Source organism: Manis pentadactyla, chromosome 7, assembly GCF_030020395.1.
Source record: "Manis pentadactyla isolate mManPen7 chromosome 7, mManPen7.hap1, whole genome shotgun sequence".
Classification (NCBI taxonomy): domain Eukaryota; kingdom Metazoa; phylum Chordata; class Mammalia; order Pholidota; family Manidae; genus Manis; species Manis pentadactyla.
In genome coordinates this window covers 71,153,300-71,169,718 of record NC_080025.1, presented here as the reverse complement: position 1 = coordinate 71,169,718, position 16,419 = coordinate 71,153,300, and the positions used below count along the sequence as shown (strand labels likewise).

Genomic DNA, 16,419 nt, shown 5'->3' with positions numbered 1-16,419 from the left:
CAATACAGTGGTGTTTACTATAAAGTCTGGTTTTTAGCAGACATTGTTATAGTTTGTTGTATTTTCACAGTAATGGAAAAAACCTCTTCTATTTGTTTGTTTGAAGCCTTATCATTGAATATTTCCAAACTGGGTCTGAGCCAGTATTGTCTTGATGGTAGGACATGGGATTTGACTGGAGGTGAATTTTTCTTCTCCTTTTTTGCTTTCTATATACTTTTTAGGATTTTCTGAAATGAATGTGTATTATTTTTATAATGTGTAAAGAATTTTAGAACATTTTAATATAAATTGAATCTGAACTTGTTCTGTCTTTATAAACAGCTTATTATGGTAAACATAGTTCAATCTTCTCAGAGTATAATATTTTTTAATTTATTTTTTAAATAAGTTTTGTTTTTAAGAATATAGTATTTTTTTCTTCTAATAGCTTTTTTCATTAATCTTGAAAACTGACAATGTCCTTTCAAATATTTGCTGTTATCTTTGAAGTTATATAATTTGTATAGGATTCAGTGAGGAGTAAGATTTTGTGGCTATGATTTTTAAGCTGTAAATCACTCTGATATAATTGAATGTGTCTTTATTAGAATCACTTCTGACCAGTGTAGAAGCCAGAGAAAGGAATATTTTGAACACTAAGAGTGATTTCTCTTACTTACTGATTTATAGTTTACAGTTAGAATTCAAGAACTTATTTCTTTTAGAATTACAGAATTAAAGGGGACTTCAGAAACTGTCTCACCCAGGCCTCTTATTTTATAGCTGAGGAGAAGGAGACAGAGAGGTGTTTCAAGGACCAAAGGCTTATACAGGCTGAAATCTCATTTTGTACACTGGTGCATTTTGTATTTTCCACAGCCTTTTACTCAGACTCCAAAAGACAGTAAAGGATGTATTTTGTCCGATTCAAATAGTCTTGGAAGTTACATTCAATTAAAACACAATTGAATGGTAAGAATGTTCTAGAAAACGAATTGATAATATGTGCTGTGTTCCTTAAAAATTAGTTTATTCCCTTTAACATAATAATTTCACTTTTAAGAACTTTTCCTAAGAAGATAATTCAGTATGGACAAATGTTTATGTACAAGGATGTTTATCAGAGCATTATTTTTCATAAGAAAAGAATTGAAAACTTTGTTCAACAATAAAGGAGTGTTTAAGTGGCTGGGCTATTACGTGACTCATTAATGTATATTTAATGATCTTGGAAAATGCTTTTGATATTTATTAAGGTAAAAATAATGATATAAAACCAAATACGGAATATCACTCCAGTTTTGTTAAGTATGTTTAGGGAAAACAACATGTAAGCTAATATGTAAAATATACCAATGCATAACTTATTACTTTCTTTATCTTTTTTGTTTTCCAAATATATTCTTCTGTCATCAGGAATGACAGTTATAAAAATATAAACATCACATTTTAAAGTACACACACACACACACACACACATATAAACTTAAAATAATGTGTAGAAGAAAGAGTGCTGCAAAAGATGTAAAATACTGAGTCCCCAGTTTAATTTTGTTGCTGCAAAGCTATGTGGCTTTAGGTAAATGCCTTCAGCTGTTTAAACTGTAGCTTCTCTCTCTGTAAAGAGTAATTGAATTCGCTGATCTTCCTTCTAGATCTGAAACTTGAACAAGCTAATAGGTCACAGTAAATAATAATATGTGATAATAAAGTTAATTTGATTAATCTCTTTTATGGAATTCGAACTAACTGCCTCCGTGTGCCTTTGTGCCTCTCAGTGACTGGGTGTCTCTGTTACAGATCGCTACTGAAGCAATAGAAAACTTCCGAACCGTTGTTTCTTTGACTCAGGAACAGAAGTTTGAACATATGTATGCGCAGAATTTACAGGTACCATACAGGTAATAACCCCTGAAGAGTGCAGGGGAGGGGGGGGTCTTTCAGTCATCAGATTTGTTTTGAGGAGGATTTCTTTGGCCAGAAGGTAGGGAACATGTGGATAAGCTATTCCACTGGGGAATTGGGAAGCACTTAGAGTTACCCAGGAGCAAAATCACAAGGCTCTGACCTAAGGCAGGGACATCTCTGAGGTGCCACCTGTAAGAAAGGTATTGACCTGCCTCTTTGATGCCGAGTTTCATTAATGGCCCTATTATTTGCTGTCACTGGGAGTGAGTTCTCTATGGAACATGAAATCTGAAGTGTGTATGGGATCCAAGAGGGTGGTGCTGCTTGGCATGGCTTTCCTGCCTCTCTTTACATTTCTCCAGTGGAGAACTTCTCTCTTCCCTTCAGTGTTCTCCCTCATCCAGCGAGGGCTCTAAAAAGTGATGTGAACATGAGCAAACCCAACCTCTCTGAGCCTTAGTTTCCTCTGTGGTAAAGGAGAGAGCTAGACTTTATCAATTTTCAAACTTGTAAATTTTTTAATATAGTAAAGCCTTTTTTTTTCTGGAAAAAAACCCCAAAACTGAAATCCCAATATATGCAGCAGATAAAAGCAGGTTGAAGCAGCAGTAGGAGGCCCTGAGGGCAGCCCACGCTCCAGCCTGCTCTTCTCTCCACCTCGCCTGGTTCCAGGTGGGTGTGAAAATCCACTGATGTAAAGCCTCTGTAGCTCCCCTGGGGAGTCAAATATTTCCTTCTCTCTTCCCATGACATGTTTTTCATAAGGTACCTTCATGCATAAATTACAATCCAACTGGACTTCTGGGTCCCAAGGACAAGAACGTGCTGGGCTCCCATGTGGCCCCTGCAGCTTGTAGGTGTTGGGTAAATGTGTGGTGAATGAATGTTTACTGTAGAGTATGTACAGGTTCTATGTCCACGAAGGGGAGAAGGGAAAGAACTTCCATTTACTAATCCCCAGCAGGCTCTTCATGTTTTCCTTGGCTTATTTTAACTTTACCTCAACACTTGGAGATGTGGTCCTCCAAGAGGCAGTTTCCTAATTCTCTCAAGTGGTAAAGTGGTAAAAAAACATTTTAAACTTAAAATGTTTGGGAAACTAAACCCATTTTGTCTGCCACGCCTCCAAGCCTTCAGTGTTAACCTATCAAAGGTTATGTTTCAAGGACTGAGTAATGAAAGTCAAGTAAGTTGCAAAATGTCTCATTTTCAGAAACTCTTTGAGGAAAGCACACATCTTTGGAATCACATTTTCCATCACCCAGGCAATGATGTATTTTTCCTATGCTGCCTGTTTCCGGTTTGGTGCCTACTTGGTGGCCAATAACTTCATGACCTTTGAGAATATTCTGCTGTAAGTATCTTGCTAATATTTATAGTTAAATTCCAGAAATAAAGCCAAGCTGGGCTTGCTTCCTGCCTGGATAGAAAACCTTACTGTGTGAAGCTTCAGAAAGATATTCTGGTGATTCCGAAGGTGGTGTTCTGCCTCTGAGTCTCCATACATTACCATGGAAGCACCCTGTTTCAGGTGACTCAGTGACTTTCCCCTCCCCCAGTGCTGACTCACATTTGACATTTCCAAATCTGTGGCTAGTTGGGTGGTTATACAATAAGGCTTTTCCAGAAAGCCTTGGCCTTTGGGAAGAGGCCTAACTCAGAGCCAAAGGTCTGACTGGCTCCTTTTAAATTAGGGACTCCTGAGTAGGGCAGCTAAAGAACTGGTGGGGGGCAGTGAATGCCACAATTGCTCAGAGATTCCTGGGTGAATTGGCTTTCTGTGAGAGAAGATCAGTTAGGAAGTAGGAGCTGTGGAAATTCAGAAATGATAAAGGAAAAGTGGATTGGGATTTCTGCTACATTGTTCTGAATGCAGAAAATAGTACGTCAGTCAGAGGAAGAGAAGCCTCAGCTTAATTACACTTGTCAAGTACTCGATTGTGGAATTTGGCAGTGAAAAGTGTATGTAATCTTACTGAGCATCTAGATGGGGTGATGGGTGAGATTCTGACCTTTGACAGCATCCCATAATTATTGGTAACATATTTTACATTTAAACCAGAATCACCCAAGCCTGGCAGTATAATGTGTTAGGATAATGTGTCCATACCATACTATATAAACATGGATTTGTGCATGTTTTATAGTTTGCTTGGGACAACCCCAATAGAAGATTTAAAATTTCTACTTTATATCTCTGACAAATTATATGTAGGTGCTACTTATGACTCTAATGAAAAGATCAAACCAAACATCATTGGCACTGGGACTTTGATTAGATAATTTTTTGATGTATTGCTTTGCTCCAAGGTAAGGCACTGAATTGATGAAAGTTACTGACAGATGGGCATTTAGATTTGGAGAATCAATTTTCCAGTTAAAGGAAAAAGGTGATCTATCTGAAGAGCAGTCTATTTTTAAAAATACCCCATAGGTCTAAATGATAATAAGTTCAAGTCCTTTATTTACAGCTATTAAAAAAATAAAAAAACACTTTATGCTACATTAGCACAGGCCTAGATTCCAGAGGAGGGTATGTGATGGACTTACAGTATTATTCTGGGAGGATTCCCCAAAATTATGTCCATTCCAGGCCCAAAGACAGGTTGATAAACAGGTCCAGCTGAGGGCAGCTGGAACGGTGAGGGTGAGAGGAAGCGAAGGGCCTTTTTAACAATATGCCAGTACTTGAAGGGCTGTAATATCAAAAGGATGTACATTTTTCTTCAATTTGAAAAAGAACTTTTTAAACAAGAGACTTCATCAAGCCTGCTACTTCCTAAAACAGAATGGAAGCCAACTTAGGGGAAGTGACTAGGCACAACATTAAGAGCTGGACTTGATATGCTGTAAAGTCCTTTGAGCTTTAAGCTGCTATGATTTGCATGTCATATTTTAAGACTGTTGATGCATCTTGAGAGCAGCTTGATATCTTGCTCTGTAAGGAACCCTTCTTTGCTGTGTACCTCACAGTTTTTCTAGGACTCTGGTATAATTCCAGCATCACCACCTGTATCCATTATTGATGCCACAGTAATGCTGCATATCAACCAGCCACTAAACCCCAATGGCATACCATAATGAACATGTATTTTTGCCCACGTGTCTGTGGGTCAGCTGGGCAGTTGTGCTGATCGGGTTGCGCATAGCGGATCTCTGCTGGGCTTGCTCACGTGTGCAGGGAGCTGTGCCTGGGTGGCTGGGGCCCATACATGCTCTTCCATCTGTGCCTCATCCTGCAGCAGGCTAGCTGGACTTTAGTAGTGACAGAGAGAAAGAGAGAAAGGATTCAAGGCCCAGTAAGTCATAGGCTTGGAACTGGCAACAGTCACTTCTGCCACATCCTGTCGACCAGCGAAGTCACAAGGCCAACCCCGATTCAAATAGTAGGAATACAAATTTCACCTCTTCAGTGGACGAGCTGCAAAGTTAATTACAGGCAGGTGAGGATACAGAGAGAGATGGAAAATGGGCCATTCTATAATCAGATTATTACACAAACATGAATTTGTAAGGAGAAGTGTTGTGTTGATCTATAACTTCTGTCTCATGGTTGTTGCGGCAGTGTTCTCTGGCTGCAAAGTGTCACTGTTTGGCACTGCAGTCGTAACTCTTTGCACATGTACGTCTTTGTTTCTTGCAGGGTGTTCTCAGCTATTGTGTTTGGGGCCATGGCAGTGGGGCAGACCAGCTCATTTGCTCCCGACTATGCCAAAGCCAAGGTGTCAGCGGCCCACATCATCATGATCATTGAAAAAACCCCTCTAATCGACAGCTATAGCACGGAAGGCCTACAGCCAGTGAGTTTGATGTTTTGATGACATAATCTGCTCCTTACTGATGAGCGAAAGTATTCCAAGGGGAAACTTAATAAAAGCTGTGCTTTTTTACTTGCGAGTAATAAAATGAAACTTTCTAGATTGTGGGTTCATTTTAATAAATGCTAATAATATATATTAACACCCAGTGTTTTGGTAGAAAAAACCTACAGGGAGATAGAAACACGGCCCACTTCATAAGCACACCTTGCACATCAGGCTTTATTATAAATGGGTTATTCTGTCCTTGGGGAAGAGATTTGAGTTGACACATTTGTATTAACAATATGTGCTATAAAAACACTGACCCTTTTAGATCTTATTTATTACCTTCTAGCCATTACAAATCTAGCCTACTTGTAAGACAAGTTCATTACCTTCTGATACATGGTGGCAGAGGGGTGTGGCTCTACACTGACTTTCCAGGATTGCAGAAATCTCATTTGTTGTTTTTCTGATTTAAGAATACGTTGGAAGGAAATGTGACATTTAATGAAGTCATGTTCAACTATCCCAGTCGACCAGACATCCCAGTGCTCCAGGGGCTGAGCCTAGAGGTGAAGAAGGGCCAGACATTGGCCCTGGTGGGCAGCAGCGGCTGTGGGAAGAGCACGGTGGTCCAGCTCCTCGAGCGGTTCTACGACCCCTTGGCCGGAGCAGTGGTGAGCACACTTTCACATTCAGTCCATTTCAGGTTTTCCATCATCTCTATGCCTGGATGTATTTGATTCTCAACTAATAAGCCATTGTTTTCAAACCTTTAAACAACAGTCTCACTTAGCCCCTAGGTACAGTCTCCAAGCTGCAACTCCCCAGCCAACTTCTCTAGCTTCTCTCAACACTGCCTACTATCTCCTTGTGAGCAGCCTTTTTACTACCCACCTCCCTTCCCTTTGTTGCATTTCTACTTGCCTGAGAAGACCCAGCAAAAATTTAGCCAGGAAGATAGAGGAGGGGTGCTGGGAGAGACCAGTAAGATGGCAGCCAAGGATGGGGAGCATGTCAAGGAGAAGACAGTCCGCAATGACAGATTCCATAGGGAGGTAGGTAAGATGAAGATGGAAAAAGACATGATACGCTTTGACAGTTAGTGGGCTACTTCTGACCTTGTAGGTATTCTTGGTGAAGTGGTCATGGTAGAAAACAGTTTAGCATGGTTGAGGGATGGTAAGGAGGGGAAATGGACACTGAGTGTAGATTATCAAGAAGATCAAAGGTGAAAAAAAGGCAAATAAAAACAGCAGCTTGGGTGGAGAGGCAGAGTCTAGGGGAAAGGTTTAGGAGGGGAAAATGTGAGCGTTTTTATGGCTGCGGATGCGATAAAACCATTGATGGAGAGAGGGCACTGAAACACCTTCTAAGGAAAAAAGTGAGATCAACAAATTTAGGGAGTAGATAAAGAGTACAGAGGGCTTCCCTTTCATTTTCCAAACTAAAAGAGTAAGTGAAAGGTCAGATTTATTCATTCATAGTTCAACAAACCTTTACTGAGTGACTGTCAGGGACTGTCCCAGGTACCAGGGATGAGAAAGGAGTCCTGAAGCAAGTAGTGAAATTTTAAATGATATAATGGAGTACAGGAAAAGAATCAAATTCAGAAGAAATAGAAATTACAGCAAGAAATTTTCATTCTGTAGGCATTTGGTTATTGGTTGTACTCAGAGGTGATACTGAAAATATTTAACAGCTGAAGTGTCCTGGGAACTGGCCACCCAGAAGGGACCCCTGTTCCATATGGTCGGATCGATGCCCCCCAGCTCTGTGTGGACTCTGCTTGCATTAATGACTGATGTGAAAACAGAATTTTCAAACTGTAGAAAGCTCCATTTTTACTTCTCCACAGCAATACAGGTGCTCATAAATCTTTTTGCAGTATTCAAAGACAGTTGTGCCTTGATGCAGTTTATTCTTTCACAGCTACTTAAGCTTTGTTCCTTATTTTATATTTGCCATGAATTCTGATTTGATGCTTCAATTTTGTGGTTAATGTTTGAAAAAAGGACACTAAAGGATGACCTTCCTGACAAATGAAGAGATTAGAGGAGAAAAATATTAACTCTCAGACACTGATTATAGTCCCTAACAGATTTTTATTAAGCAATGTGTTAAATGTGTAACTCTAATGATTTGTAGGGTTTGGTGTCTGCCATCAAAGACTTTAACTGAAGAGGTGGGGTATATACTTCCATAAATTAAATTACAGAAGAAGATAGGCCTAAGACTGGTTTTTAAGGATAAGTAGACCTGGATGCATAAGGGTGTAAAGGTGAGCAGTTAAGAGATCATTTGTATGAGAGCTAATATGAGCTGTGGTTGATAAGTGATTTGTTCCCAGTGCCCATAGAGCCCAGACGGGAAGAAATAGCAGATTTAATTAAAGTTATGATTATAAAACTTGTAGGATTATAACCTATTAAGCAGGGACAAAAACATCTGGTCCCCCTAATGCATTTATAGTCACTTCAGTGGAAAAAGCACTTGGTAATAACAGGGGTTGAGTTGAAAACAACAATAATGGTAAACAGTACAGTAATTGAACAAGAAGAAAGTAAATTATTGATTATTCTATATGTACAGAAACACAAGGAGAGCATAACTAAAAACATGGACCATATCAGTTATGGTGCAATGTAGAAAACAGAAACTGCCCTAGGTATTTCAAGTAAGTAAGTATTTAATAAAGGAGATTGGATGCTTACACAGTCATTGGAAGGGATGGAACAGGGGAAGTAAAAAGTGAATGTAAATGCTCCCAGACATTCAAATCACAACACGGCAGCTGGGATCCTATAGCCAGGAAGTTGCAGAAAATTATGCCAGTCTCAGAACTGTTCCAAAACTGAAGAAACAACACCAGAGTATGGCTGTTGCAAAATCCCCTGTCTGCCTGAACATACGTGTTAGCTCACCTATGCTGCTAAAGGAGATTGGCCTCCGCCTTCCAGATTTTGCACAGTGCATCTCACTGGTAGAACCTATTACTTCCGGAACTAAGAGGAGTCTGGGAAATAATTTTTAGCCTCCCAGTCCCTTGATGTATGGAAGGGGGGACACAGAATATGGAAATGAATGCTGAGTGCACAGGACAGTAACCATGTCAAGACAACACAGATGATGCACTGAAACCAAAGCATCCTCTTCTGTTCTTGGAATTCTTTCATCTGCTCCTATGCATTTGCACTAGAGATTTGAAATACTGCCAACCAGTGTGCACCAGTCAGACTTCTTAGTGAAAGTACCCTCAACAAACACTAGTAAATGTGTCAAGTTTTGTTTATGAGTAACCTTTAATAACTCAGCAGCTTACTGGTAATTAGTTCTTATTTCCATGTAGAGTCTGTGGATTTGAATGTCATTTGATCATACCCACAGGAAGGACTTGACTCTCAGGTCAGGAAATCCTCATGACCATCGGTGTGCCTAGAGTCATACTTTGAGAAACATTGATCTGAGCAGTGGTTCTCGAACAGGTGCCTATCAGACTAGCCTACAAAGTTAATAAGGAACACAACCTGGCTCATTCAAGTAGGTCAGGGCCTTGTCTTTTAATTTTTATAATTTTCCCAGTTGATTCTGATACCAACCATAGTTTTAGATCTGCTGAACTGATATAGTTGGAAGTTTTAAGGTAAATTGCGGAGTCTTGAAAAACAAAGGGGAGGTTCCAAGTTTTGTTGGGCGTGAAGAATTTACGTTTTAGGGGCTCTACTGAAAAGAATATATTAAGTTATGAATACAAAATTAGGTACAAAAGTGAATATTTACTTAGAATGAGAAAAAAACCACAAGAAAATACTGAAACCTTAAAAATTCTGGCCCCTTTCCCCTTTAGGCAGGTTTTCATAAATGCCTGCCTATAAGAGCTTCCTGACTACAGCCAGGCCTCCCTGCCCTCCAGGACACTGTCAGCTCCCAGCAGTTACCTGCACTTGAGGGCCCCCGAAGCTGAAGTTCATTAACTTCACTGTTAACATCCCCTCTGGTTTGAGTCTTCCCTGACCTTTCCTTTCTGTCCTTTCTGAACCATCCCACCCACCATCAGTCCTCTCTCCTCCTTAGGATCCAGTTACAAGCCCTTTGTCATTGTCTGGGCATTACCTAGTGGTGCCTGGGCTAACATGGGGGCATTCCACATTCCTCTTTTGATGGAGGACAAAAAAATATCTGTCAGTTATGAGACACTGTGTTACCAAAACCCGTATGTATGTAGTATGTAGATGAGATCCCAGCCCTCCAGTTGCTAACTGTGTGACCTTTCCCAAGCTACTTCGCTTTGCTCATTTCCTTGTATGTGAAATGGGGATTGAAATCACACCTATGTCACAGGGTTGTTGTGAAGAGTCAACAAAAGGAGGCATGAGACGTACTTATCACAAGACCTAGTGTTCAATAATTTATCTCTAATCCTTATTTCAGAGAAAATACATATAGAAGAATACATATTTGACATTTGATAGTTTCTGCTAGTAAAAGCAAGCAGTAGATTTACAATCTAGAATAGACAGAGCTAGTCATTTTAATTTGGCTGTACATTGTTATTACCAATGTGTTTACTTTCCTAGTTCAGTTTGATTTAGGCCAGTATCCTTGGACCACTGTTTACTGATTCCCCTGAGTTCCTTGGTCTTCCTCAGACCATGTCTCAGCAAAAGAAGTTCTGCATTGATGTCTTTTAGAGCTGCCCTTCTAAACATGCTTTCCCTAAAGAAAGGATTCTTTGGCCAGCATAGATTTTAAATGGCTTGCAATTCCAGTGTGTCGTGTGGGGATGAGGAGGCTCAAGAGTGTTATTACATTCAGTGTGATAGGGAAAGTCATTAAAACTTGCTGAGATCATTCAAATTTGTCTGATTATATTAGGCCGGTGGTGTCTGTTTTCCTCCCAAGGGCATAAGCCTGGGGAAAAAACCCTCCTTCTTTCCTCAAATTTCCATTTCTCAAGTTACAGTGTTCCATCTAACAGGATCTCTTGTTTTGCCACATCCTTGTATGGTTTTTACTGCCTCTCTCCACCCTCTGCTTTCCACCTTCACTTAACAGTGTAAGGAAGCCTGGAGCAGAGATGCTCGGAAGAGTCTCCATGGCAACTGGGCTTGGTACTAATAAGGTCATGGCTGTGTTTTCCATCCCTGCACCTGCTGGCTCCACAAACGGAAGCTGTGCTCCTGAAGCAAAGAGTGTACTCTACCCCTGGTCAGCTGTCTCCCAGGGGCACCCAGCCAGGCACATGGGATAAAGAGAGTATATATAGCTCAGCGTACACTCATCACCACTATTAGAAAAGCTTGAAACTGAGTCACTGATGTCTTCTTCAGTGGGGATGACAGTTCTCTCAGTTGAATTTTTCTTGTAAAGTAGACCTTTTAGGCAGGCAATCTGCATCATGAAGTAAGGATTTTTATCAGCAAGGCCATAAGGGGCATTCCCGAGGCTTCTGCAGGATATTCCGGGGAGCCAGGTCTCTAGACTAAAGAGCAGTGTTCCTTCTGGACACTACGGGAGAGTCTGTGTTCCTGTCTTTCTAGCTCCTGGCCCTTCCTCCACCTTCAAAGCCAGCAATGACCGAGCGAGTCTCTCACATCACATCACTCTGATATTCGCTCTCCTGCTTCCCTCGTTCACAGTTATGATTATGTTGCACCCACCTGGGTAATTCAAATAATCTTATTCTGAAGTCAGTTGATGAGCAACCTGATACTTTTAATTCCCAATGCCATGTGATTAAACATTATCATCAGCTTTCCTGGATTAGAACATGGATATCTTAGAACTAGGGAGGTGTATTCTGAATGAATATATGAACCACATGCTTATATCTGAAGCCAGGGTTAAAACAGAAGAAACATGACGACAGTTCCTTAAAGCATTCAATTTTGTGACCTTATTCAGTTAGCCTCAACAATCCAAACAAAAACCAACAAAAATGTCTCACAGTAACTTGACAGTTTCCACGTACGAAATAACAATCCTGATTTTGCTAAATTCAGAGTGTGCTGGTCCTGAAGTTGATCTGTGAACTCTTGTTTTCAGCTGATTGATGGCAAACAAATTAAGCACCTGAATGTTCAGTGGCTCCGAGCGCACCTAGGCATTGTGTCCCAGGAACCCATTCTGTTTGACTGCAGCATCGCTGAGAACATTGCCTATGGGGACAACAGCCGGGTCGTGTCACAGGAAGAGATCGTGCATGCGGCCAAGGAGGCCAACATACACCCCTTCATCGAGACACTGCCTGACGTAAGCCTCTCTCTTCTTAGAGCAGGAACATGTGGCAGTCTCCTTGGCCTGTAGTTCAGTTTCTAAAGGGCTAGTTTCCTAAAGGGGAAGAGAAATGAGCAACTGAAACACACACCCACATGTACACAATCATCCAGACACACTTCCTCTCCCAGTTTGATGCCGCGTTTACCTGATCACCCAAACTGACTCATGCTGTGAGCAAGCTGACTGAAGAGGCGTATGTCTAGGAGGCCTTTGACTCAGTCTAAGCGCAGGGCCACAGAAGCAGGCGTGATCTCCCTGCCTATTTCTCTCTTGACCTTCTTTCTGCCTCCTTGCAGTTCTCCCACAATCTGAGTCAGGCCAGGCCGAGGAACTGGCCCCATGCCATAAAGAAGGCTCTCTCTGAATAGAGCTGAGCACTGGAGTGACAGTGGTGCCACATAATCTCTCACCATTGCATATTTATGGAACCCAGGCTTTGCTTATAGGGTTAATCATTGAAGCCTTTCCTGGGCTCCCTGGGCTATTGTCCCATGGATGTCCTCTGAATTCCTCCTAGGAAGTTAGTGAAACGGAACCTCTTGCTCTCTCTTAAGCCTCTTAGGTCCTGCATTTTGAAGTGCATCTTGACCCAGTCCATCTCCCCTACCTTAGTACTAGTTATATTCTTTATCGTGGCCCCTAAAAATAAAGCTCAGTAGTCTCAAACCAGTAGGGAGGGCAATCTCCTCAAGGGGGAGGTGGCCCCAGTTCTTTCCCAATATTTCATTTTCTTCAGGCTCTTCTGATAGCTGCTGCCTCCACAGCATAGTCCCCAGGGAGGAGGAATTGTCTCCTCCCCTCCTTTAACCTTCTAGCCCAACTGTGGATAGTTGGCCTTTCCCAAGACTAGAACTTTTCGAATATATAACTTCAATCTCCTTCCATAGATTCTCAAAGTATGTTCTCCAAGATGATGCTGGACTAGCACATTGGCATCACCTGGGAACTTGTGAGAAATGCAGATTATCAGGCCTTGCCCCAGACCTGCTGAATCAGACACCTTGGAGGTGGGGCCCAGCTATCCATTTTAATAGCCAAGGCTAAAGTTGGAGAAAAGCTGGGCTAGGGGTTAGTAAAGTCAAAGAGAATAAGCTTTGCCCCCTGGTATTTGTCTGCCACAGAGACCCCACTTTTCTGGGCTCCTGGGCTCTTGTCTGTCACACACAGCACACCTTTAGACATGGCAGCCCTTTCCCCAGTGTCTTAATATGGAAAGAGAAGGCAAACCCCTTTACGTCTTGTTTTCTATCTAAGGACCCACTGCTTCACCCAAGTGATTTGTACTAAGATTTCCCTTACCTTGCAGGAGACTGGTCTAATTCCTCCTTCCCTGGATTACAGTCCTGTCTTTACTCAGCCTCAACAGGATCCATCCTATGCCAGTGCATCCCAGCAACCCCTGCACTCCTGTGGGACACACCTCAGTGCTCCTGCCTTCCCAGGCAGCTGCAACTCTGGGGTAGAGTCAGTCCTGGGCAATCTGCAACCTCACCTGCAGTCTTCCCCATCTGGAGGTGGAGATTTCAGACTGTGCACTGTAGAACTAAGGTTGCTAGAAACAGCAAATAAAAATAGACAATAGAATGAGCATGAATTTTAAGAACATACAGAACATGAATTTTAAAGTCAAACTTGGTGTCAGAATCAGAACAGGCAGTTTGATTAAAATTTCAGCCTAGCAAAAACCAGAAAACAATAGCATAGTATTATTTTCTAGGTAACACATGCTGTCAGAGTCCACGTCTTCTCTCCTCTAATTACCTGTTTAATTCCTGTCCCTATCATTATGTTGAATAGAGTTAATTATGGTGGCAAAGAATATGAAAAGGATTTTAGGTGAATTCTGGAAACAAAAATTAAAAAAGGGGATTTCAGCTTTTAAAGTTAGATATCAGAATTGTGTGGCATACATTAAAATTGTTGAAGTGTTGGCGATCGTTTTTATAAAAACAGCAAAAGGCTTGCATCCCAGGACTTGGACCTTTCTCAGTTTAAAACAATGCAGAGAGCATCACCTGCTGGTTATAAATAAAATAAGCATCATTTATTTATTATGTATAGCCTGTTCAAATTAAATTTCCTTCCTTCTTCCTACAATCTTTGTCCCAAATATAATGAAACCGAAAGACTGGAAGAGACTAACATGGCAACAGTATTCTTCCTCATAAAAATGTTGACTTGTTTACACTGAACTTTTAAGATCCAACTGTCTCTTCAAGAAGAAAGATCAAATGTGCTCTTGTTTTTGTTGTTTGTATAACTCCTGTGAACTCATTCTTAGCTTCTGAACCCAAACTTTGCTGTATGGAAGTGGTTATCCTATTTTTTTAAACAAAACTCTGTTTTTAAGACTTTATTATCAGTTCTACTTTTTTGTAATAATGTAACCCTATTTACAGAAATATAACACCAGAGTAGGAGACAAAGGAACTCAGCTCTCTGGTGGCCAGAAGCAGCGCATTGCAATAGCTCGTGCCCTTGTTAGACAGCCTCATATTTTGCTCTTGGATGAAGCTACATCAGCTCTGGATACAGAAAGTGAAAAGGTAAGAATTTAAGTTCAACTCATTCACACTTGAATCAGTTGTCCTTACAAGGTTTTAATTACACCGCTGTCTTCCACAGTAGAGATCAAAATTCAGCCAGATATGTTGGTTGTTACTTATGTCAACTTTCAGTGGAATTTAAATGCTCTTTAGCTGTTATCAGGAGAACTAAGAGAAAACTAGGCACATCAGTCTTATAGCACTTACAGTTCAAAAACAGCCCTGGATCACTTTGTATTGACCTCAGAAGCAGCATTCTGGAGGCATATTTCTCATTTCTACTGGAAGCATCTCCTCAGCAATATAGAAAGGTCAATAAAACAGTATTAAAATACAGCAATATACAAAGGTCAATACAGAGTTGCAAGCTGACTGTACCTTAAGATAAATATTAGTAATCATTTTCAGCTCAAGAAAAAGTTGAGCATTCAGGACTGTGAAAAACAAAGTTCTAAGATGTTCCCAATCTTAAAAATAACCAAGGAGGCTGTGTTCATCTTGGGCTCAGTGTTCCTGAATTTGCTGTTGAGCTAGACTAGATGGTGACTTTCAAGGATGTGTGGGTGGGCACAGCAATAAATTTTTTTAAGTGATTGGCTCTATTGAACTTATTGTCTTAACTTTGAGAATCGGTAACTCCTGCCTCAGAACTAATCCAAATTAGGATTAAATTATCTTCTGATATGACAAATGCTTTGCTTTGTAAATTCTGTGTGCTTTGTAAATTCTTTGTAAATTCACTGATACCATCATTACAGAAGGACCTAGTATTGGATAAATTAATTGTGAGGCTTATTATGGAGGAGGAATGAAAGGGAGAGGACTATTTTTATCATAATTAATATAAGTGGTTATTAAACAGGTTGTCCAAGAAGCCCTGGACAAAGCCAGAGAAGGCCGCACCTGCATAGTGATTGCTCACCGCCTGTCCACCATCCAGAATGCAGACTTAATAGTGGTGTTTCAGAATGGCAAAGTCAAGGAGCATGGCACACATCAACAGCTGCTGGCACAGAAAGGCATCTATTTTTCCATGGTCAGTGTCCAGGCTGGAGCAAAGCGCTAGTGAACTAGTGAACTGTGACCACATGAGCTGTTAAATATTTTCTAATATTTGTATTAAAATATGACATTTAATCAAAGTTAAAAAGCAAGCACCTCCTGGAAAAACTATGTAGAGTTACCTGTTTAACACTTCCTGCCAGAATTTAAGAACACTACCAAGTTCAGTCTTCAGAGACTATAAGGAACTGAAAGAAACATCATCAAATGAAACAAAGTAATAGTTTTGATTGCATTATAAAACTTATACAGTAATTCAGAGTGGATTTTGTTAAGGTGTATAATTTTTGTTTATATTTTCTTATTTGAACTGTAACTGCCTTGCTAAAAGACTATAGAAGTAGTAAGGAATACTGAATGTTTGCATAAAGTGCCTATAATAAAACTAAACTTTTGTATGACTGGACTCATTGTGTCTAAAATGTGTAATATATCATCTCCCGATTATAATATTGAAAATCATTTCTTTGTTTAAGAAAAAAACTTATAGGAATAGAAAAGAGCTACAGAAACAACCTGAAAACAATTAAAACATCAGTAACTACTATCTATTAATAATTACTTTAAATTTAAATGGACTGAATATTCCAAACAAAAGACAAGGTGGCTGAATGGATAAAGAAATAAGACCCATCTATATGCTGCCTATAAGAGATTTCAGACCTAATGACACATATAGACTGAAAGTGAAGGGATGCAAAAAGATACTTCATGCAAATAAAAGAGAAAAAAAGGAGTAGCAGCAACACTTACATCAGACAAGACAGACTTCAAAGTTAACAAGAGACAAAGAAGGGAATTATATCTTTATAAAGAAATCAGTCTAACAAGAGGATATA

At 40.3% G+C, this 16,419-nt stretch overlaps 1 protein-coding gene across 4 annotated transcripts in view; it reads left to right on the top strand.

Annotated features, from left to right (window-relative positions):
* Positions 1-15,981, top strand: part of ABCB1 (ATP binding cassette subfamily B member 1) — a 223,087-nt gene extending 207,106 nt beyond the window's left edge. For 3 of the 4 annotated variants that reach the window (XM_057504470.1, XM_036911836.2, XM_036911837.2), the window contains 7 exons: positions 1,783-1,883; positions 3,104-3,244; positions 5,534-5,690; positions 6,173-6,370; positions 11,739-11,945; positions 14,372-14,518; positions 15,381-15,981. In XM_057504470.1, the coding sequence (XP_057360453.1) occupies positions 1,783-1,883; positions 3,104-3,244; positions 5,534-5,690; positions 6,173-6,370; positions 11,739-11,945; positions 14,372-14,518; positions 15,381-15,584 (1,155 nt within the window). In that variant the 3' untranslated portion in view covers positions 15,585-15,981. Of the gene's footprint in view, positions 1-157; positions 182-1,782; positions 1,884-3,103; positions 3,245-5,533; positions 5,691-6,172; positions 6,371-11,738; positions 11,946-14,371; positions 14,519-15,380 lie in introns of those variants that run through there. The other variant, XM_036911839.2, reaches the window with a different exon arrangement.
* Positions 15,982-16,419: the final 438 nt, after the last annotated feature.